General features: G+C 38.1%; 1 protein-coding gene across 1 annotated transcript in view; it reads left to right on the forward strand.

Moving 5' to 3' along the window:
- The window catches only part of tmem232 (transmembrane protein 232), a 168,197-nt gene that overhangs the window by 11,295 nt on the left and 133,027 nt on the right, over nucleotides 1-23,875 (forward strand). Inside the window, exons 4-6 of the mRNA XM_016994846.2 lie at nucleotides 408-565; nucleotides 8,154-8,253; nucleotides 12,062-12,228. Of these exons, the coding sequence (XP_016850335.1) occupies nucleotides 408-565; nucleotides 8,154-8,253; nucleotides 12,062-12,228 (425 nt within the window). The remainder of the gene's footprint in view (nucleotides 1-407; nucleotides 566-8,153; nucleotides 8,254-12,061; nucleotides 12,229-23,875) is intronic.

Genomic DNA, 23,875 nt, shown 5'->3' on the forward strand with positions numbered 1-23,875 from the left:
ATGAAAAAAACAGTGAACTAAGCACATACTGGCAAGAAAACAAATGTTATAGATTGCCTCAATAATCAGTGTACATTGCATATTCCTAGAAGCCTGTTTAATTTCATTAATTTAGATGGCTTTATTATGCAATAAGATTTAATTCATCATCTATCATAAACATTTCAGCAACTGTTGAATAGAATTATGAAAGAGACAAGCCTTAATTGCTTCTTCATCAAAGTGATAATCAGAAAAGGCAAAGAATCTGGGAAAAATTGATGTAACATTTGTTTTATTTGTTCATAACTTGGCAAGCATTGTGTTGCAGGTGTGATGATGACTGAATGCAATATTAAGGCTGTGCACTGCACAGTAAGCACTTTGTATGAATTTGTTTTTATGGTTTACATTTTTTTTTATTTCAGAAGCTCTTGAAATTCTCTTAATTTCCTTGGACCATGCTCCTGTTGCTACAGATCATATCCCAATTTTATTTTTTATCTCAGAGTCCATATTGTATAAACTCTGTTATGATGCAGTCAAAAAACCATATCTCTTCTCATGTGAAATCAAGTTCTCCAAGGTATGTTGTACCTTGATAGTAAATGTCAATGGTATTGTAATATGCACATTGGTTCCTTATACATCAGTGGTTCTTAACATGTGGTTCCCAACCTGTAGGTCCCTAGGTGTTTTGGCCTACAACTCCCAGAAATCTCAGTCACTTTACCAGCAGTTAGGATTTCTGGGAGTTGAAGGCCAAAACATCTTGGGACCCACAGGTTGAGAACCACTGTTAAACATATTCATAAATGAACCCCTCTGAAGGTGGGTTTATACCAGGAGTACCTTATCTCACCGCTGGAAGCTGAATCTGATGCTGTTTTTCAGTTGTGGTGATGCAGCAGTAGACTAAATTCCACCTAGGTTACAAACACCTTCCTCTTAAGCATGAAATAGGTAGTGAAAATTGTACCTGTGATCAACACATTGTATATGTTTCCCATTGTGGAACAGATGATATATTGCAAAACTAAAATCAATACCGTAAAAGAGAAAAGGCACTACTCACCATTATGGTCTTGGTTGTATGTATTTTGGTATATGCATTTTAGTGTTGCGTTTTTTCTGTCTGTTTTAATCATGTTTTGCCCCACCTCAAGCTGCAAAGAGAGGTGAATAACAATATTATTATCATTATCATCATCATTCTTAGAAGAAGAAATTGCTGGTTGTCTTTTGACCACCAAGACTACCATACAGTACAGTTCAATCATCTACAAGGTCTAGCAATAAGAGGTAATACAGCAAATGAGATGGATGACCCATAATAGCCTATCTTAATATCCCCAGCTAAGGGGGAATGGTCAGACTAATCCAGATAGAAATGGGTCCTTTTTATAATTTTTAAAAATATTTTTATTTATAAATTTATCAGTCAAAATGTATAAGTACACATTCTTTTCTGTTTTTACAATATCTTAGGCAAGGGAGTATGCCGTATTGTATACAATCTGTCAGTAAAAGAAAAAAAAATCAAACACATCTTTAAGCATATTTCTTATCAGTTTTTAACTTTCCATTGCAACTTGTACTACATACCTCTACCACACACCTTTTATTTACTTATACATAATTATATGTATAATTATATTATACTTATTATATGTTTATTATTGTTGTTGCTGTTGTTATTGTTGTTGTTATGCCTTTCCCCCCTCTTCCCCTTCCCCTTATTTTGTGCTCCCTTCACAAGGACCAACCAACTCATCTTGTTTCACAAGTCCAAAATTTCATTGCTTCTGTTGCTGGCTTGTACCCCCTTTCCCTCATTAAAGATATACTCAATAAATTTTCCCCATATTTTCCAAATTCCCTTTTTAATTTTAATATTTCTAGTTAGCTTGTCATTAATAGCTATTTTCCAAATTGAATTTCCCTTTTTTCTTTCCAGTTTTTTTTGCTACTAGCAATTTTGCTATGTTATCAAATTAGATATCAATTATTTCTCCTCTTGTGAAGGAATTGTATTGTAATGTATGAGTAATAATGCTGATTTTGGTGTAGTCTCTATCTCTATTTTTATTATTGCTCTTATTTCTTTAAATATCCTTTCCCAAAATTTTTGTATAATTCTACATGACCACCACATTGGAAGATGTGACCCCATTTCCTGACAGCCACTGATTCGAGTATTTTTTTAAAATCAATTTGATTTAATTTAATGGGAGTTAGGTACCACCTCCTTACTGTTTTATATTAATATTCCTTAATTCTTATGGACATATTTTTAGTAATCTCACATTCCATATTCTTGCCCATTCTTGATTATTCACTTTCCCCCCCAAGTCTATTTTCCATACTTCCTTCAAATGAACTTGTTCCTGTTTGTCCACTAATAATAGTTTATAGATATCGTTTACTGTACCTTTTAATGTTACATTCTCTTCTTTAATCTCCCTTTGAGTCATCATCTTTTCTATTTTCATATATCCTCAATCCCCATTATACCTTTTTCTTATATCACTTACTTATATCACTTACCCATTTCCCCAGTTTTAGATACTAGAGAAATGATTCCTGAACCATATTGGTTGGTTAGGGTTGCCAAATATCTTTTACTGCCTGGTGTACAATGAAACATTCCATGTTCAGAGATACACTGGACAAAGGCCTAGCCTTTGAATCATTCTTGAAAGGACATACTTCTTGTGAGGGGATAGCCTCCAGTCCAGCACTTCAGGCAGGACTGGTAGTTTAAGGAATGTTGGGTGGGCTTTGTAACACAGAGAGTTTGTTCTTCTGCAGAAAGGAGTTGAAAGGCGGGAGTGGAGAGGCTGCCACCGTTGCCTTGAGCACTTGCTGCCTCACACTTCCGGATGATAGGGTCAGCGCCACAGTTATTTCACAGTAAGCTCTTCTTGTCCCACGGCCCATTTTGTATGCACTATACAGATGTACATCTTATTCATGTTTGCCATTTAAATTAATCTCTCTTAAATATAATTCAGTTATTATTGAGAGGAGAGGGAATATAATGGCATGATTGCATTGATTATCCCATACTCTTTTGTATGTAATATTACATACCACCCTGTGTGTAATATTAACCAGTGCATAAAGTTTGCTAATCATTTGACTGAGGGAAAAATAACAGCAAATGTTGACATTATTGGCAAAAACATTTCATTCTTCAATATACAATGATGCTGTGACTTCATAGTTTACTTCAAATAATAACTGCAGACTGACTGCTGCCGCCTCTCAAGCGCTATTATTTTTTTGTTTTGTTTTGCTGTGTGGGTGGGTTATTAGAGCTGAAGTCTATATTGTCCAGACTTTATTATACAAAATAATTTTCAACAAAATGTTCAAATAAAAGTGATGCATTTTTTTGGCTTCATGTTGTCTTTATAGCTAGTTCCATCCTCAATTTTTATCTCCCTGGATTCATTGGCTTTGAGAAGTCTATAAATACATATTTTGTTAAATATACTTTCAGGTGATCTTTTAATGAGATGTTCTAAAATACTCAAAAGGAATTGTATATTTTTTATTCCAGTGCATATGGTTAGCTAATAATGTTAGTGATCATTTTTGTGTAATTTTTTACTATTCAAATTATATCACCTCTTTATATTCCCATATGAATTATCATTAGCCAAAATGTATTATGTTAGGTCACATAATCTTAAAGTAGTAGCAAGAGATTTATGCATCCAAGAGAGGGGATGAAATTGAAGCCATGTAAATGAGAATGTCCAGATGAGAGAATTACTGTACTTCTAAAAACTGAATAATACCTGAAGGATAATTGAAGGATTGTCTAGTACATCATTATTTAATAGTTTCACCCTGAATCCCAGTCATCTATCTCTTTCTCACCATTCATAAGGCTCTTTCAAGCAACACCTTTTTTATCTTATCTGCAATAATTTCCCTTTTTGAGTCTGAAGAGTCATGGAGTCTGGTCACTAATAGTCCCAGGAGTGGTTTGGATAAAGATGCTTATCTCATTGTAATCAATGAGCTGGAATTGATAGAAGTCGGTTATTCTCTTTCCAAACTTGGTGTGTGTTTATATATGTGCAAAGAGTAGCAACACTGGACCATTACAAAGAATAAGAGGGCCGTGCATGTATCCCCATCTAGTCTCCTTTCCCTTGGCAAAGTTATTTCAATGCACACAATGAAGAACGGGGCTGCATTGAACTCTTTGTTGATATTTCTATGCATGAACAACTGTACTTTATTCAGGTATCATATCCTAAGTTACAAAAAAGTAATTAGTTGAAATTCATGTCTAACTAGAGGTCTTCAAATCTGTGATGGAGATTTGACCATTTTTTAAAAAATCCACAAAATAACATTTTTAATGCAAGTATATATCTTAAGAACTTTCAAGGGCCCACCTTAATGGTACAGATACCCCAACTTTGGCAAGAAGTTGCTCCTGGGCATTTACATGATGTACAGGGACATACAGTCCTTAATACAGGGTTAGTATAATTTTCCTGGTTTTCGATAAAGTTAAGGAATGTTCCAGAACTTCCCTGAACTTCCAAAGCAGTTTTGTACTTTGAGGTGTGTGTGAACAGTAGGGCTTGTTCTGATGTTCACATGGGCCAGTGCTGCCACCCTGTTTTTACTGCAGTCTACAGCAAGGGGAAAGAAGAATGGCATGTTGTCATTTTTGTTACTGCAACAGCAGCCACAGGGCTCACTGAGCTCCTGGCATTCAATGAGTAGTTTTTCAAATGTCAGCAAAGGTGCCTGTGCAACTTGGAGGGGGAGAGGGAAATCACCCCCTCATTTCCCCCCTTCCTTCTCCACGTCCCATGGGTACCTTTGTTTATAATAGCAAGGATTCCTAGAGAGAACCAGAAGCTCTCTGAAGCTCAGTAGCCACAGTTGTGGTGATAAAAAATGGCAAAGAAAAACCAACTAGACAATCAGGACTCCACTCTTGCTGCTGATGCGATTCAGGATCAGAGTGGTGTCAGCACACTGGTTGAATCTGGAACTGCTATGAAGCAACAATGTTTCAGATTGGATTTTGTGACCCTCGTAGCCCAAGGATGTCACCTTAGATGTGGATATTTCCATTCTTGCCATGTTTAAGTTAGACCTTCTACAAAAATTTCAATCCCCTGACATTCCTCCAAAAATGCATTCTGTACATAGAAATTGCAGGTGAAGTTCAGGTCATATTAGGGCTCTGCGATGGATGAAATAAATGTTTCAAAACTCATTACAAAATTAGGGGGCACCGGTGTTTCATTTCTAAAGTGTTTCTAAAGTATCATGAGATAAAAATTTTATACTACAATGGGAGTAACAAAATTTTGTTACTTTTTCATTATAGTAATTGCCCAAGTGGGGAAACTTCAGGAGCTCCTTTTCCCTCATTTTTACAGAAACTTGCTACAATGATAGAACACATTTACCACTGTTAGCCTGTCAAGTTTCAGAAGGTTTCACTTATCCACTGATGTTTCGGGAATTTTCAAAGTTTTTATAAACAGCATCTTGTTTGTAAAAACTACAGGAGCTATCTCCTTGAATTTTCTATACAATAACACAAGATAACAGGGGATCATTGCCCTCAATTTTTAGAAATATTCATACATCTACTGATTTTAGGAAATTTTAAAAAGTCTTGACTAAAATGTTTAAAAAAGCCACAACAGCTATCTAATTGAATGACCCTCATATTTACCAATAGAACTTCCATTTAGGGATTTTCCCCAGCCCAGCGCAGAGATTGTCGCACCTCAGGCTAAGTTCACCTTGCTAGAATACCCAGTCAACACACATATAGTCTTTTAAAGTCTTTATTAAAGCAAAGCAGAATATAGATAAAGCAAGCAATCAAAAGATAATTCAATGTTGTAGAAAAAGTGTCCAAAGGTAAAAGGAATCAATAATGCATCAGATCAAAAGGCAAGGTCCATTGGTTCAAAAGGCAAAGTAATAGCAATAATCCATAAAGCACAGAGTTAGTCCATGAAGTTCAAAGCACAAGGTCTTAGTCCATAGAATCCAAAGCATGAAGTTCAGAGCACAAGGTCTTAGTCCATAGGATCCAAAAACACAAGGTCCAAAAATATAAGTAATTCACCAAACAAGGTATTAATCCATAGGAAGCAGGAAACAGGGTCCAAGAATACAAAGTAATCCCAGAGGCAAAGTGTAGTCCTTAGAAAGCACAAAACAAGGCCCTAGGCTCCAAACGCTGGCAAGGGAAACATGCACAAAGATGAAGCGATGAATTGCTCTGACAAAGGGCATGGTCTGCACAGACTTCTTTTAATAGCAACCCAGGAAGGCGTTTCTTTTTCCACAGCTTGATTCTTTCGAAAGTTCTCTTTTGCGCGCCAAACGGTCACTTCTGCGAAGCTCAGAGCCCCGCCAAGACAAACGGTCTTGCCTGGACAGCTCAGGGCCACTGTTATCTCTCACCTGGTTTTCAGTTGCCCCGGTTCCTTCATTATTTCTCAGTTCTCCAGTTCCCTCCTCATTATTTCTCACAACTGTCGAATCCTCCTCAAAAACTCCCAAAGGAAGAATATCAGCTTGACCGTTATCTGACTCTTCTGGGGCCAGCAGGTCATCCTGCTCAAAGTGAAACTGCATGTCTCTAACAGGAGACTCAGACTGCTGCAAAATCCCAAGACCAGAATCCTCTTCTGTTCCATCTTGGAAACCAAAGTCCCCTTCAGTGTCATCATCTTGAACGTGGCCAGCCTGTGGCTGGGATACAACAGAGATTTACTTACTAGAAGTATCAGTCAGTCCTCCTCTTTGCAGGTTCAACAATTTATTGGAACTCTGGCTGACTGCTGCTACGGAGGGACAAATCTTTCCCCTATCCTGGAATTGGAGCTTTTTGATGCCGGGCAGAATTCTGGGCAACGTAGTTTTAGGCAGGGTCTTTTGAATTCTTTGGCATAGGGCATCTCACCTTCCCAAACTACATTTCCCAGAATTCCGTGCTTTCTCAGTCTTGTTTCCAGCAAACTCTGCTTTCTCTCTTTCACGTGTCTAAGTATGAAATTAACAAATTTGATACAACTTACGATGGCTAATACTCCTTCAAACAAACAAGAAGATTGCCTCTGTCTCAGTTATTACAAAGCAGAAACAATCTTCACACGGATTTCCTTTCATAAGGAGAGAATTTTCACCCAAACATTAGTGGCCTACAAAAGAATTTATTAGCCTGTTTGCCAAGACAATAGTAACTTAATCAAAATAATGAAAGAATGGACGAAAAAAGACTCAAATATCTCAAAGATAATTCCTGCATAGTTTTCTGGAAGCAATACTTTTGTATCACAGATACCTGGCAAATGATTGACCAGTTCCATTATTAATGGATGTGTTGCTTTTGTCTGTCTTGTAAATATACTTTTTTTTTTACTCATGTATTTTTGCTCAGGCCATATTGTAATCCTTTGTGTATTGTATTGAATCTTTTACAGTACTCTGACTTATTGCCAAGAAAAGCAAGATATTGGTCCTAGGCACTTTGATATCTCAAATTCTAATATAAGCTCTGAGAATGTTCTTGTCTTGTTACCTTACTGAGTTCACTTCAGTTATTACTAGAGATTATTATTTTTCTGAAGATTTATTGATTTAACTCTTTTCCACTATCCTGTTCATCTGATTCAGCAGATATGTTAATGAACCAAATACGTTGTGATTTACTCAATGCATTGTGATTTACTAAGTAATCACCAGGTTCACGGTTGGTCATTATAAGGCTTATTAAGTTACTTAAGATCTCTGAAATGGATTATGGTCTGTTTTCCACTCTGAAACATTCCATAATTAATTTGACTTCTTGTTAGGTTTTCTAGTAATAATTTTTAGTGAGAAAGGCCCCAAATAAGTGTTAAGGGAACTGCAATGCAAGGGAGAAGTAAACACCTGGTCCCTTCCACACAGCTCAATAAAATCCCACATTATCTGCTTTGAACTGGGATTTATGGCAGAGTGAACCTGGTTCAAAGCATTCTGGATTATTTGGCTGTGTGGAAGGGCCGTGGTACACGACGGAAGCAAAATCCCAGTATTTACTGAAAGTGAAAACATTTTGTGAACAGCCCTCCAAAATGGATGGAAATTATATGATTCCAATTAATATCTCTGTGATCTTTTGACAGCTTGGATTTTTGGTGCTTTTAAGACTTCTTCTGGTACATTTCTTTGATTGTCAGAATTTTTCTGAAGAACAGAAATTTAGGCTTCATACTGGCTTAAAAGGTACATTGTTTTTTTTCTGTTTAACTATCTCTCTATATTTATGATGCTCTGGGAAATATAAATTATTTACTGTATCATTTACTGTGTTCACTCCAGTAATGTTACTCCAAAACTCTATCAGAAAAGAGAAAGTATACTCATATTGTACTTTGTACTCCTGTACTTCTACCAGATTTGCAGTGTAGTAAGTAAGGACTTTATTACCCAAAGAAATAAAATCACAATTATATCAAAATAATAGTGCTTTCAGTTGGGGCTTATCGGTTGACATCACCCCTCTTCTGTTGATATCCTATGAGAGTTGATTTGAAAAACATTTTTATTAACACAAAATGTGTTAATATCCCCCCTGCCTCCCCAGCTCCTGTTATGCCACAGTTTCCACTGTGAAAGTCCAGTTCAGCTTTTATGCTGGTTATGGTCAGCAGGCATTCTTTGGTGGGATAACCTCCAGTGGGAGGAGAGAAGGAGAAGGAGAAGGGGTGGACATTTCACTGTGATTTCCTTCCAATTGGCAAACTACCGTGTTTTCCCGAAAATAAGACAGTGTCTTATATTAATTTTTGCTCCCAAAGATTTGCTAGGTCTTATTTTCAGGGGCTGTCTTATTTTTCCATGAAGAATAATTCACATTTATTGTCGAACAAAAAAAAAAAAGAATGTTTATTATATACTGTAAAGTAGTTGTCATCACAAACCAGCATAACCAGACAAACTGCGAATCCTATCAAGAATTTCTTGTTACTACCATTATTTCCATGTACAACACTCTACGGTACGTACATTTACTGATCCTGGATGCTCTGGTGTTCTGTTTGGCGGGCCGGCTTCCAAACAAAAACTTTGCTAGGTCTTACTTTCGGGGGAGGCCTTATATTTAGCAATTCAGCAAAACCTCTACTAGGTCTTATTTTTTGGGGATGTCTTATTTTAGGGGAAACAGGGTAAATGAGAATTTTGAAAATTTCTTTTCTATAGAAAAAAATTGTTCCTTCTCTCCATTACCACTTTGTATTTGAAAAATGAATAATTGTGCTAATAATTTCAGTCATTTTGACTACTATTTTGATATATAGGAAGGCCTGTCTTTATTAAAGTCTCTTAAAAGATAAATCACATTTAGGTAAACATTGCATGGGTACATTAGGGGTTTGTCTAGCGATATAATAATAATAATAATAATAATAATAATAATAATAATAATAATTGTATACCCCGCCCCATCTCCCCGAAGGGACTTGATATTAGATCAGCCCCCTCCTAACCTTTAGGAAAGAATAAAAACTTGGCTTTGGGACCAGGCCTTTGATAAACAGCACAGTGCAATTTTTTTTAACCTGGAAATTGTGCAATGGATTTTGGAATGGCTTTAGACCTTGCCTTTGGATGATGTGTCTCATATTGAAATATATTTTAATTATGTTTTATGTCTGTTTTATTTTTTATAATTCCATTTCATGTCTGTGTTTTATGCCCAATGCACTGTATAAATGTTGTTTGTAACCTGCCTTGAGTCCCCCTTGGGATAGGGAAAGGCGGGATATAAATATGGCAGATAAATAAATAAATAAATAAATAAATTATCTACACTGTAGAATTAATGTGGTTTGACACCACTTTAGCTGACATGACTCAATGCTCTGAAATCCTGGGATTTGTAGTTTAGTGAGGCACCAGCGCTGTTTATCAGAGAATGCCATGTTAATGTATCTTAACCAAACTACATAAACAGGAACTGCCAGAAAAAATTCATTATAAAGTCTGGCTGGCCTTCAGTACTGTGGAAGATCATTAATTACTGTTAATAGACCTTAAATTATAAATCAGTTTAGTGAGTTCGAAACAAATGGTTTGATCCAGAGAACCAATTCCAAACTCTAAATGCAGTAAATGTAGTTTGATTAATGTGAATTGCCCCTGAAGGCTTTGTCACGCTGCCATGACCTAGCATACGTTTCAAGTAGGAAGAGGCTATTTCAACAAAGGGACTGATCTGCTATTGCAAAATCCTAGAAGATTTTCCCCCAGGTCTAGTTCTGATATTCAGTCTGACTCTTCATGTATGCGATGTGAGTACAGAAAAATAAGTTCAGAAATTTGAGAAAAACAAATTTGAGAAAAATAAGTTCAGCAGTCACCCACAATACTAGAATTTCTAATGAATTAATTCCAGGCCAAATCTCTTCCTAGCACATGTCAGACTTTTCAGCATCCATGTTAACTGTATGTTGTGACTCAGCAAGCACTTGCCGGGTTTGGTGAGGCTGCAGAGGTATTGCAGTCTTGCCACTGTTACTGGTTGTCATGGCCACAGATTCATACAAGGAACGAGGAAATCAGACAAATGAAAATACTGTTGATATTATATTTGTTTGGCTTCCATTCCATAAGATTCACCCGCAGCAGTTTGAGATAGAAAACATATTAAGAAAACTTCAAAAAAGGTATCTCCCTGAATGTCATCCCCAGGAAATACTATAATACTGTAACATGCATAAATATGCATATTGAAAAAGTGATCCACAAGTGATTAAAAAACAATGCTATCCTTGGAAACTTTCCCCTGAAATAATATATTAATTTCAATAGAGAAACTTCATATTAAAAAAATATTTCAGATTTAGGTTGACTTTGTCAAATTATTGATGGCAGAGTCATTTCATTCTGGTAAAATGCTATAATGATTACAGTATTTTACAAGAATGAGACATTACTAAAATGCAGATGGTGGCCTAGGGGATAAAAGCCAACTTGAAGGTTGGGTTGCTGACCTGAAAGCTGCCAGGTTCGAATCCCACCCGGGGAGAGCGCGGATGAGCTTCCTCTATCAGCTCCAGCTCCATGCGGGGACATGAGAGAAGCCTCCCACAAGGATGGTAAAACATCAAAACATCCGGGCGTCCCCTGGGCAACATCCTTGCAGACGGCCAATTCTCTCACTCCAGAAGCAACTCCGGTTGCTCCTGACACGAAAAAACAACAACAAAAAACAACATTTATAATTGAATCAGATGTGTCTCAAGCCTTCAAATATTATTAAATAGTATTAGGACATAGAAAATATTTTCCTTTTAAAAATGAACCTATTCCTTTTATGGAAATAGATGGGTTACCGAGTGCATGCTACCAAATTTAATCCAAAGGTACAAAGAAATCCAATTTTGTATAAAGATGGTTTCTGGTTCACTGTTAGCTGATACTTTTGTAGCAGACTTTATTTCTTCTAAAGTAGCACATAAATTGCAGGTAATCCAGAATGTGGCTATCACAGAAAATGTTTTTATGTGGGACTGGAGGAGAACATCGTTGGTTTGCAATGTGGGTTGAATTAATTCACACTTCTAGATTCTATGTGAAGGCTGAATATCTTATAGGGTTTCCTTCATTTTCCATTTTTTATATTTTTTGTTAATATAAAAAAATACACATGGTACACGTAGAAGCACAAAATAAAGAGGGAAATGTTGTATAAAATGTATTACTTTCTGTGGAGCTTAAAAAAAGAAAACTTATGCAAATATGGGATGGAACATATTTGTGCCTGCAAAAATTATGAATTTTATAGAAAGGAAACTCAAATTTATTTATTCATAAGTGTAGCTCTGTTCTTAGAATTTTACCTGCCATATTTTGAGGCACCACAAGGGGTCACACAATATTTATAAATCTGCTCTGGAAAAGCTTTGCTAAAGTGCTTTTTAGTGAAATAGTGAAGACTATCGCATCACATTTAGTAAAAGACCACCAGGACAAAATGTAGGGAAATTGCACACATTTATTTTGGTTTGTTTGTGTCCGTGTGCCATAGCACTAGCAGCTTGCGAAGCCTGCTACCGACATTACCCAAATATCCTTTTCATGGTGAATTTCATGTTGAAGGCTGGAGAAACTATCTGTGAAAGAGTGATCCTTTCTGAATCATCTATAACACCTCATGAAGATTTAGAAGAAGAGCAGAAGGAATTTGATGGCACAGTAGGTAACACGTAACTGAATGTTGTATGATACGTTGAACAGTATTGTGTTGATCAAATGAATATGGTTAGCAATGCAGAATGTTCAAGATAAGTTAACTGGTAAGATTGCCAAAAGTTCACTAAAAGATCTAGTATATATTATTTAGTTTGCAAAACCCCAAACTCCACTCATATATTACATTATCTGTTGTATTGCACTGCAAACAACAGTCTAGCTGTCATAATTAGTATGACTCAGTATACCAGGTGCTAGAAGCAAACAAAGATAGGAAAATGGCTGGATTAGATAGAGGCCGGTGACTTGCTCAAGTCCTCAAACTGAACAGAAGCAGAAGTGATGCCAGAGTTCTGACGTACAATTCTGCTCTTGGCCTTTGCTCCTCTTGATGTTTTGTTCTACAGATCCTAGCCACACCTGGTTGTGAAAGGTAAGGGATTCCAAGAGCTGATATCTAAAACATGGGGAGAGTGTGGCAAAGGTTGAGAACAATTGTCTTACCACTTCATCACATAACTTAAATTCCACTGAGTTCTACACTTAAAATCTGGTATTCCACTGGGTTCACCACATTCATTTTGGTTAAAGTGCAGTTTTTGAGTCTTTTAAACGTTAAAGGCAGCATTTTTTCCTAACATATCAGGAAGATACGTGATTAACTGGAACATTTACGCTGGCAAGAGTTCTTCCCTCACCCTGGACTTCCCACAGATATATATAAACATTCCTTGCTTAGTTTTTCCATACCTCACAACCTCTGAGGATGCCTGCCATAGATGTGGGCGAAACGTCAGGAGAGAATACTTCTAGAACATGGCCATACAGCCCGGAAAACATACAACAACCCTGTATCAGGAAGAGGTGAGGAAATGGATTTTTCTCAAAATTCCGGATGTTTTGCCAAATTTCTAATGAAGTAGCACTCGTTGCTCTCAGGTTAGGATCACCCAGTTTGTGGGAAGAGAAATTCGGGGAAGAGTCAAAATAAACTTTTTTGGGCAATTTCTTTTTGCTCCCCAAGCAAAAAGGTTTGGTTGTAAGCTACCTAATAATGCTTCTACTTTGCAAAAAAATAAAATAGCCTTTTAGGGTGCTTTTATTCCTTCCTTCCTGTCTGTGTCCTGTGTTGGGAGGGCCAGTGCCATTGCCTTTCTCTCCCACCCTGCTGTTGGGAATTGTGGGAGTTGCAGTCGAAAACGCCACCAGGGTCCCTGCTGTTGCAGTTCCAAATGGGTTTCACCCCCCATCCCTTTTCTCTCCCTCCCTCTCTGCTGTTTGGAATTGTGGGAGTTTTAGTCCAAAACACCACTAGAGCCCCTGTTGTTGCCGTTCCAAATAGGGTTCCCTTCCATCCTTTTTCTCTCCCTCCCTCCCTGCTGTTGGGAATTGTGGGAGGTGAACTACCAAAAAGCACCGAGAGGGATGGTGGGCGGAGCCAAATGTCTGCAGTGTGGAAACCTCTTCATTGAAAAATACGCAAGACAACTGAGTGCACTAAACAGTGTGATTAAAAGGTAGGGAAAAACTCCATTTTATTATGAAATGGAGTTAGACTGAACTCTTTTCTTCTGAACACTTCCCAGCGTAATCTGATGAAGTCCCTAAGAACATATTAGCTGCAACATTTGTTTAGAATGGCAAGTAAGAAGACGGAGAGACAAGTGAATTATCAAAGACCATGATGGAATAGGAGATGGAAATGGAATTTAAATTTTAAGCACCAAACCAGGAAAATAATAGTTGCTTAAGCAATGATCAGCAGTGGCTCTTTGGGTGGTTTGCTAGGAGGAACATCCTCATTGCTGCTTTGATGAATTTTGATAATGTTGCTGATGGAAACATAGTCTGCTAACCAGTCGGCAGCTACATGCTTACCTGGTGCTGAGTGTAGTTGCTTTTCATGATGACAGCTATACTGTGGTAAGGACCTCAAAATTGCCCTGAGTGGTAAAGGGTGACTTCTGCCCATCTTACTCTCTGCTAGGGCACTTTATCTAACATTCTCTGCAATGTTACAGAATCATAGAGATGGAAGGGGCCTCATGAGCCATTGAGTCTAAACCCCTGTGAGTGCAGCTTCTTTTTAAAGATGTCTCAAGATGGAGACCTTGTCACCACACTAGATAATTGCTTCCTTTGCCAAACCAAGAGGGTCTTTTCAAAGTCAAGATCTACATTAGACCTGCTGGGGCAGCAGAGAACAGGCCTATCCTTTCTCCTTGCGAGGCAGGTATGGCAGGGGATTCAACAAATTACTAAATGTAAATCAAACAATGACATTGCTGCTGAAGGGGACGCCTCATTGGCAGAAAAATTGAATCACTTTTTCACCTGCTTTGAAGTAAGTCCACCAGAGGTAGCTGGAATTCAGCCATTAGACAATTGCAGCTCCCACCTCACTGTGGAGGAACATGAGGTAAGGCATGTTTTGAGGGCTGCAATCCTATGAAGGCCGCTGGACCGGATGGTATTTCTTGCCGGATGCTTAAAGACTATGCTGACCAATTGGCCAGTGTTATTACTGTGATTTTCAATTAGTCTTTATCTCAGTCTATTATTCCATCTCGTTTGAAGGCCTTCATCATTGTTCTGTTACCAAAAGAGTTCCCGACTGATAATTTTGAAGACTACAGACCAGTAGCACTCACTTCCATCATCAGTGTCTTGAAAAACTCGTCTGCAGGCATATCATTTCTTGCCTTCTACATACATTGAACAAACATCAGTTTGCATAGAGAGCTAACAGATCGACAGAGGATGCCATAACCATCATGCTCCACATTGCTCTGACCCATCTGGAACGACAAGGGAACTATGTGAGGATACTTTTTGCAGACTTTAGTTCCACATTTAACACAATCCTCCCACATAGACTGGTGTCTAAACTCATGGATCTTGGATTGTCATAATCTGTTCCTGGATGATGGACTTTTTGTCTGGATGTTCCCAGAGGGTTAAATTAGGTAATCATACCTCGCCAGCTCTCATTCTCAACATTGGGATGCCATAGGGCTGTGTGTTGAATCATCTGCTTTACATTTTATACACATAAGATTATACCCCTGTCCACCACAGCAAATTTGCAGATGATACAACGGTGGTGGGGCTTATCTCTGAAGGGGATGAGTCTGCCTATCAGGATGAGGTGGGTTGGCTCTCATGGTTCAGGGACAAATAATCTAGTTCTTAACATCAATAAGACAAAGGAGCTCATAGTGGATTACAGAAAGAACAGATCAGAAATTCAACCCTTGGTCATAAATGAAGACCAAGTGGAGTGGGTGGCCAGTTTTATGTTCCTGGATGTCACTGTTAAGGAGGATCTGACCTTGGACACCCATACAGCATAATTGGTTAAGAGGCTCCAGCAGAGATTGTACTATCTGAGACTTCTAAGGAACCAACAGCTGAATAAAAAACCACTGGTGACTGTCTACTACTAGTGGCTTTCTACCTCTGTGTATAGAGAGTGTCCTAGCCTACTGTATTTGTACATGGTTTGGTAACTGTACAGTGGCAGATAGGAAGGCATTCCAAAACGTCACCACTACTGCACAGAGAATCATTGGTTGCCCTCTCCCCTCTTTGGAAGAACTTTATAAGTCTCACAGCCTTAAGAAAGCTCAGAACACTCTTAAGGATCCATCTCACCCAGCATTTTCTTTTTGAATTATAACTGTCTGGCATGTGGTACAGGGTGACAAAGACAAGGACCAAGAAACAGAGATAGCTTTTATCCTAGAGCAGTAACTATATTGAACTCCATGATTTTGCATTGGAGGCTGAGAGGTGGTGGTTGGAGTGTGGAGGGATGAGTGTGCTGTTTCTGTGATGTGTGCTGGGGAAATAATTTAATTTTGTTGTACAATTACAATAAAGCTATTCTATTCTATTCTCTGTGACATTCCCTGAGGTATTTAAAAAGTGTACTTATGCCACACCTCTGTCTTCTTTTCACCAAGATGAGCAAGCCTGGCTTCTTCATTGTATGGCATGCTCTGAATTTTTTTTCCATGTCAAAATAAATTACCTTGGAAAAAATACATTAGGATTTTATTCCTGGACAGATGCTTTATCCATTTAGTGTGTATGGTCGTGTGTTTATGGTATATTCCAATTGACATCTCTGGCAGATGTCTTTCACATTACTCCTTTAAGTATTAAAACTGTCATTTTTTGCATAGAAAACATGTGTTCTCGCCTTGCCACTTCAGAACTAAATTACATAATTCACTGCCGTAAGATGTGACGATAGTAATTTAAACCCCATGTCTAGGTAAATTTGTGGAGGATGGACTGTTTAAATGAAGGCCACATGTGGCTTCTCCCCTAACATTTTCATTGTTCTCTCAATAACAAATGAAATTAAGTGTCTATTAAGTGTCTTCTCTGCGCCAAGGGTTCTTGGAAGAAACCGATTATCTAGATCCATTGCTTCAGGCTTGATCGCGGTATGGAAACGACTTTGTTCGCCTTGGCGAATTACCTCCACAGAGAACTAGACAGGGGGATTGTGTCCTTTTTGATTTTCTTGGATATCTCAGTGGCTTTCGATACCATTGACCTTGGTATCCTTCTGGGGCACAGCTCTTCAGTGGCTCTGCTTTTTCCTGGAGGGTCACACCCAGTTGGTGAAGCTGGGGGACACCTGCTCAGACCCCTGGCCATTGACCTGTGGGGTCCTTCAAGGTTCCATGCTTTCCCCCATGCTATTCAACATCTACATGAAACCTCTGGGCGAGGTCATCTGGAATATTGGAGTTCGGTGCCATCTCTATGCAGATGACACTCAGCTCTATTACTCTTTTCCACCTAACTCCAAGGAAGCCTCCTGGATCCTGGGTCAGTGCTTGGCCGCTGTGATGGACTGGATGAGGGCTAACAAGCTGAAGCTTAACCCAGACAAGGCAGAGGTCCTCTTGATCAGTTATGGGGCTGATCTGTGATGTCCAGACTTGCTGCTTCATTAAAGGATTTCAAAGCCCACAAGATGGCCACCGCGGGACGTCCACCTGAAATTTTTTTAAAAGCTTTAAATATGCAGATGTAAATATGCACATTGTTTGTACGAGTTTTGCTCCTGGGTCATACATATCTGTTCCTCATTGCTTTTATCCTGAAAAGATGGCAACAGTTGATTAGAGAGTAAAAATTTGTTCTGGCAAGAGGAACTTCATCCACCATGCATTTAATTAAGTGTAGTAGGACCATTATTTTCAAAGTCAGGATGACACTATTAAACAGGAACTGACACTTTTAAGCCAGGAACAGAACTTTGTCATTATTATTACCATTCAGAGGCTGCATGGCCAACTTGTCCAGACAGGTTTGGTCATGTACTTGTGCTTGTGCCTGGGAACAACAGGGTGATGTTCCTGGGTTATATATGTCTGCTCCTCATTGCTTTTATAAAAACATGGGGAAAGTTGATTACATGGCAAAATCTTTGTTTGTGTGTGACAAGCTTCATTAAATGTGTGGAGGATGAAGCTTCTCTTGCCAGGATAAAGTTTTCACCCTTATTATGAGTGTAGGGACATACAGAGATTTGAATATCCACTTTTCCTGGCCAGAACTGGGATATTCCTGCAACTGAAAATCTCACATCTTTAGTGCTTTGTAGCAATTTCTTCTGTGTTTTCAGGGGACGTTTTTTGGCCACCCGCCATTTTGAACTGAGATAAAGGTACTGTGAAAGGCCCCCTATATTTGAACTGTATTCCATTCATTTCCCAGTTTTGGATTTTATAAAACAAGCAATACAAACAAAAACAAGAGTGATTGAATTGATGGAATGGTTAGATTGGTCATGTAGTAAGGTAGCCAGTGATGAAAATGCAGGAACCAGACTTGGTAAATATCCTTTTCATTTGTCAAAATGTCTTGGGACAGAAGATCGCAGAGATTTCTTTTTCATTTATGAGCTTGCCTTGAATAGGTTATCATCAGAAGCCTCTGTTGTATATCCTACCTTCTCGAGATGATGTATTGGTGACTACATGAGGCAGGGCTTTCTTTGTAGCAGCACTTTGACTTTGAAATTGCCTTTCAAGGGAAACCAAGCTGGTTTGCCTGAGATGGATCCTTGTTTGGAAGCTCAGTGGGATGTTAAGACTGCATTATTTCATTTGGCCATTGATTTTTAATATAATTTATTAATTTATTTATAAATAATGTTTTATTGCATGTAATGTTCATCATTCTGGAGATGCTAATGGACAGAAAAGTAGTTAATAAATACTTTCAATTAAAAATCACGCTCAACCTTTCTAGAGTCTAATGTTAATAATAACAGGATGGTTATTCAGAGAACAAAACATGAATGTTAATGGACTGGTTTCTGCTCTACAATCTCCTGTTATTCAGCCTCTTAGGTTGTCCTTTGGCCCCAGTGTGATTAATGCAATTTAGGGACTGTAATATCTTTACTGCATCTTTCACATTGAGCTGGAAAGCAAATCTCATGGGGTAGGATATGAACTGGAATTGATTTTTGTTTTAAATCACCCAGGGCTCCTGTTAGAAATCTTTCACTCATCCTGGTTTGCTAGAGGGTGCTATAGAGATATATTCCTCAATTTAGAAAACCTTGTGGAATAATTTATTGCATAGCTCAATTAAATATATTACGAAGACTAAGCTCCATTAATAGTAATTGAATCACCATCGTGATATTTTTAGCTGTCTCCTCTGTAATGCTTCTGAAATCTTTTTATGCTTTGTTACTTTTTATGGAGAGATTCATAGCTATGCTGAAGAATGGCAGTTGTTGAAATAAAGAAAATAAAAATAGGCACGTAAGGCGAGACTGCAATGTGCCGCTGAAACGTGTAGGTGGGTATCATCTATAATTTACTTGCTGCATGTAAAAACTCCAGACTGAGCTGGCTTCGAGAATACTTTTCTTTTTATGCTAAGCATTTTTACTCTTTTCATTCAACTAGTACAACATGAATGTCTCGACCTTCTGAACTGCTGTACTTCTCTGAAACAGTTGGTTTTAGACAATAGTGAGCAGGCCTTGCATCAATCCAAAATAACCTATTTTTAAAAGACACCTCTCCCCCTCCGGGATGTTATCTAGTAGACATCGCTATTATGATAAAGGCACTCTTTTTATGTCATCACTTGAGTAGATAACTATTCTTCAGAGTGAATAAATCAAGTTAGGAATTATAATATCATTTTCAAAGGTGCTTCACTTGTATGTAATTGTTTTGATGAAAGGAGGAAAGAGTCTCCATTCTTCCCATTTCTTATTCACAATGCTTTATTAAAATAAAATAAAAACAATATTGGCAGTATTGTGCTTTGATGTTGTATCAGACTCTGCAAGTCCTTATCCTTGCTTGACCATGGAAACCCAGTTAGTGACCTTGGGCAAGTCACATTCTCTCAGACCCAGAGGCAAAGACAAACCTCCTCTGAACAAATATTTCCAAGAAAACCCCATGATACATTTGCTTTAGGGCTTCCATAAAGTGGAATCAACTTGGAAACATATAGAACAACAAGAATGAGAGCAACAAATGGGCAGTAAATGTGAGACACACAATTGGCTTGGAGGAATGGGAGAAGATATGGAATACTAAATTGCAATATACTTATATGACGTAAGAGAGAATTGGTTTAAATTGATGTACCAATGGTATATCACCCCAAGGAAATTAGCTAAATGCAATAAAAAATTGAACTCTAAATGCTGGAAATATGAAAAGGAAATAGGTACATTTTTCCATATGTGGTGGAGCTGCAAATTGGCAAGAAATACAGTACATTAAATCATCCAGAAGATCTTACAGAAAAAAATGCAAATGAAACCCGAATACTTCTTATTGGGGATTATTGACATAGAGTTAGAGAGAAACAAAGACATCCTATTTAACTATCGAACAACTGTGGCCAGAATTGTATATGCAAGACATTGGAGGACAAAAGTAACCCCAACTCGGAAGGAATGGCTAATAAAAATGATAGAATTAATGAGCATGGACAATTTGACACAAACACTAGCAAAAGGACAAAACAAACCTAAAAAGCTGACAGACTGGACCTTACTGATGGACTATATGAAACAAGAAAATTGAGGATATTAATACAAAATAGAAGGAATAATGAACCAACCTACCCTGAGGACTACAAAAAATTCAAGGAGTGAAAGAATAATGAAATAAAGGAGATACATAGACAACAAAACACGATGAAGAGGATTGGAAGTCTACACCTTTTTATCATATTATTACTACTATTACCTTTTCCCTCCCTTGCTCTTCCCTCTGCCTTCTCTCAATTCCCTTGAACCCTCCACTGCCCGAGTCTTGCCCATTCCCCGTTCTGCCTCTATTTTACTGAAAAAATTTCAATAAAAATATATTTTAAAAAGAATGAGAACAAAATAGTAATAATAACAATAAAATGTTATTTTAGTGTCATTTTAATAAAAATCATAACTAAAGCAGCTTACAATCAATTTCCACAGATACAGTAGTTAAACAATTATTTTAAAGCAGAAGGTTATGGTTAAAGCTATTCCTGCAAAGCAAAGAAATTATACCACTGCTAGCCCCTAGTTCACAAAAGAGGCAACCCGATGTACACTTACTTGTGCCTTACTTTCTACGCTGATTAAATATTGCACCATAATCTCATCCAGCCACCCTGTTTCCTATATAGTACACCACGAATGGTATGGAAGAGATGAAATACTAAAATAACCTACTTAACAAAACCTCTGGCAAAGAACTTCCTTTTTATAAAGTCCTTTTACTTACCAGTCCCTTACTGTCCATGCATGAATAGCAAATATATAGACAAAAGAGAACATCAGATAAGTCTGCAAAGCTCTGTAGTTTTGCTAGCAAAATGGAAATCATAAGAAAAGTGGAAGAAAAACACATCCCTAGATGCATTTTTGAAGAAGCTTTTAAGTAGCCTCAAGAAGACTCAAAATGTTTTTGTTTACTTATGCAGGGTTTACCTGACCTGATTCTTTCATTTTATTTTCATTTTATGAGTGCATATTGTTAGTGTTGAGTAAAAGAAACATGTTTAATTGCTTTCTTTCTAGTAGTGTAGGAATCTATCCCTATTCTTTTCATATCATGGAACCATTTCTGGAGTTCCCTTTTCTGGACTCTTTTCCAATTCGTATAAGCTTTCTTATACTCCCATGTGATGACCGTATGGACATGTGTACCCTTTTCTCCAGCTTCCCAAATCATCAGGAAATCCAGATGAGAGAAGAGTGGGGGGGGGGAGGCAAACAATTTCTTGGTTGGCTCCCACCACAGGCTCCAAGACATCAACATCACCACATTCCTGTGTTAGGTCAGTGGTGGCTGCTAGAACGGATGACTGCCTTGGGGTCGGGGAGGGTCTAATTTCTGCAGTTGAACAGGTGGCTGAATCACCACCTCCACCCCCACCCCCCCCCCCCACAGTTTCATGTCACTGGTGGCTGGCTGGCCTCCTCCCTTTCTTGCTGCCTCGTGAAGTACGGGCAATGACTTGGCCAGAAGTCAGATGATCTGACCTAGGCTTGAACCCAGAGAAGGATTCAGCTATGTAACGTTTACTGTCTCTCCCCAGATGCAAGGAGGGCAGTACACCACCAGCAGAGAGGGTTTCTGGAAATGATGGGACACACAGTGCTTTGAGCAGGACAAAGGCGTCAGATTTTTAAAATAAAACAACCCATTTTCCCTCCCCAAACTTCAAACCCCTCCACTTTTGTCTCAAAAAATAAATGCTTTTTCTTGCTCCTTGATTTTAGAAAAAAATGTGTCAGATTTTTAAAATAACCCCTTTCCCCTCCCCAAACTACCAACCCCCACTTTTGTCTCAAAAAAATAAATGCTTCTTCTTTTACTCCTTTATTTTAGATTTTTAAAACAAAAAACAACCCCTTTCCCACCCCACCCCCAAAATGCCTTCTCTTCTTGGTAAAGAATTTGATTTGATTTGACTCCTTTTTTTCAATGGCTGCCCCAGTGCCTCTAGGTCCCCCTCCAACAATAGGCCAGGCATGCAGACACAAGCAGCAAAAGACCACCCTCCTCGCTCCAACTTCCAAGCTAGAATGAGCCTCGTGGCATGCAGCAGACGCTTTTAAAGGAGGATGTCCAAACCTCTCCCCTTACATGAACATCAATACCAATTGGGCACGGAGGCAAGCCCAGGCTAGGCTGCTCCTCCCTGCAAACAAGTTTGGTTGTTTCAAAAATGCTTTCTCATATATCCAATCTAAATTACGAGCCCATTAAATGAATGGGCTCCAACACTTTGAAATTGGGGGTTAATTCTGACGCGCTAATGCGCATTGGAACCCTGTTCAAAAATCGGAATAGATCTGATTTTATTCTGATTTACAACGATTCCGAGGAATTCGCTCATGCCTATTATTTATTATATGTGGGAGTGCTTAGTCAGAAGGAGCTCCCCTTTACTTCAGTGGGATTCACTGATGGATGCGAGTAAAGATTGCAATTTCAGTCTTAGTCTTAATGGGAGTGCCTACTCAAAATCAAGTATATTGAATTTGTCTATGGAGATTTCATCAGCATACAGATAAAAGCCCAATTGTAACAGTCAGTTTCTTCCTTGTGAAAGAAAAGGAACACTGTAGAGCAATCTCATAGAAGCACATGTTAAATTCTCACCGTTTTGAAAAAGAAAGGGAGAAGAAGGGTTAAATAAGATGAAGGACTGGAACAGGGCAGCATTCAGATACCATATACATGAAAGAAATGTACCATAATATATAGTTGATATGTGACTCGGGGGAATGAGAAGTGAGGGGAATTTGAAAATGAAGCTACATATCATGAACGTAAGGGGATAAAAACAATATCACTGATTGAAGCTATGGGAGAACCTGCATAAATGAAAATGCATGCTGCTGAACTAGTTTAAGTCGTTGCTTATAGTGCTAGAGAAACCTACTGATATTAGCAAGAGATAATGTGAATGGTTGGTTTTTATTCCTGTTTTGTTACATCATGTGGAAAGTGAATTTAAATGGTGAAATATCAGCAATATACCAGACACATACACATCTTTTGTCCAGTTTAGATTTGTCCAGCAGCAGCATCTGCAGACAGAACTTCAATGTATTTTTGTGTATGCTTAGATCATCTTTACTAGTCCCATCCAAGTGATTTGTACTTGTTGGGAAGGAAGTCTAATTCTGTTCAGTGGACTTTAATAGTCCCAGGGAAGCCAGATATATAGAACTCTATTAAAGGCTCCTTCCTTTTGTCTATATCTTGTTTCAAATAGTTACATAGTTCAATAATGAAAGCAAAATATTATGTTACTTAACTTTTGAAAGTATATAATCAGTTCCTTGAGTTCTGAAATCACAGCAGCTCTCTCACATCAAGTTGTAACGGTCCACCATTTCAGAGATGGGAGTACAAGTCTAATATGGACATGTTCAGAATTTGTTTGTGGGGATCATGCATGGTTGTGCTGAGGATACAAATATGAACATTTTTCTAGAGAATTAAAGAACAAAACCTACTTTGAACAGAAGCAAAGGCACAAAACAAACAAAAGGTCCATTAGTGTGCCCATGTTTTGAGATACATGGCAAGGATTTCTCTGTAGACCAAATTTTCTTGCTGGAGAACAGGGGCAGGATATCATT

This window comes from Anolis carolinensis, chromosome 2, assembly GCF_035594765.1.
Source record: "Anolis carolinensis isolate JA03-04 chromosome 2, rAnoCar3.1.pri, whole genome shotgun sequence".
Taxonomy (NCBI): Eukaryota; Metazoa; Chordata; class Lepidosauria; order Squamata; family Dactyloidae; genus Anolis; species Anolis carolinensis.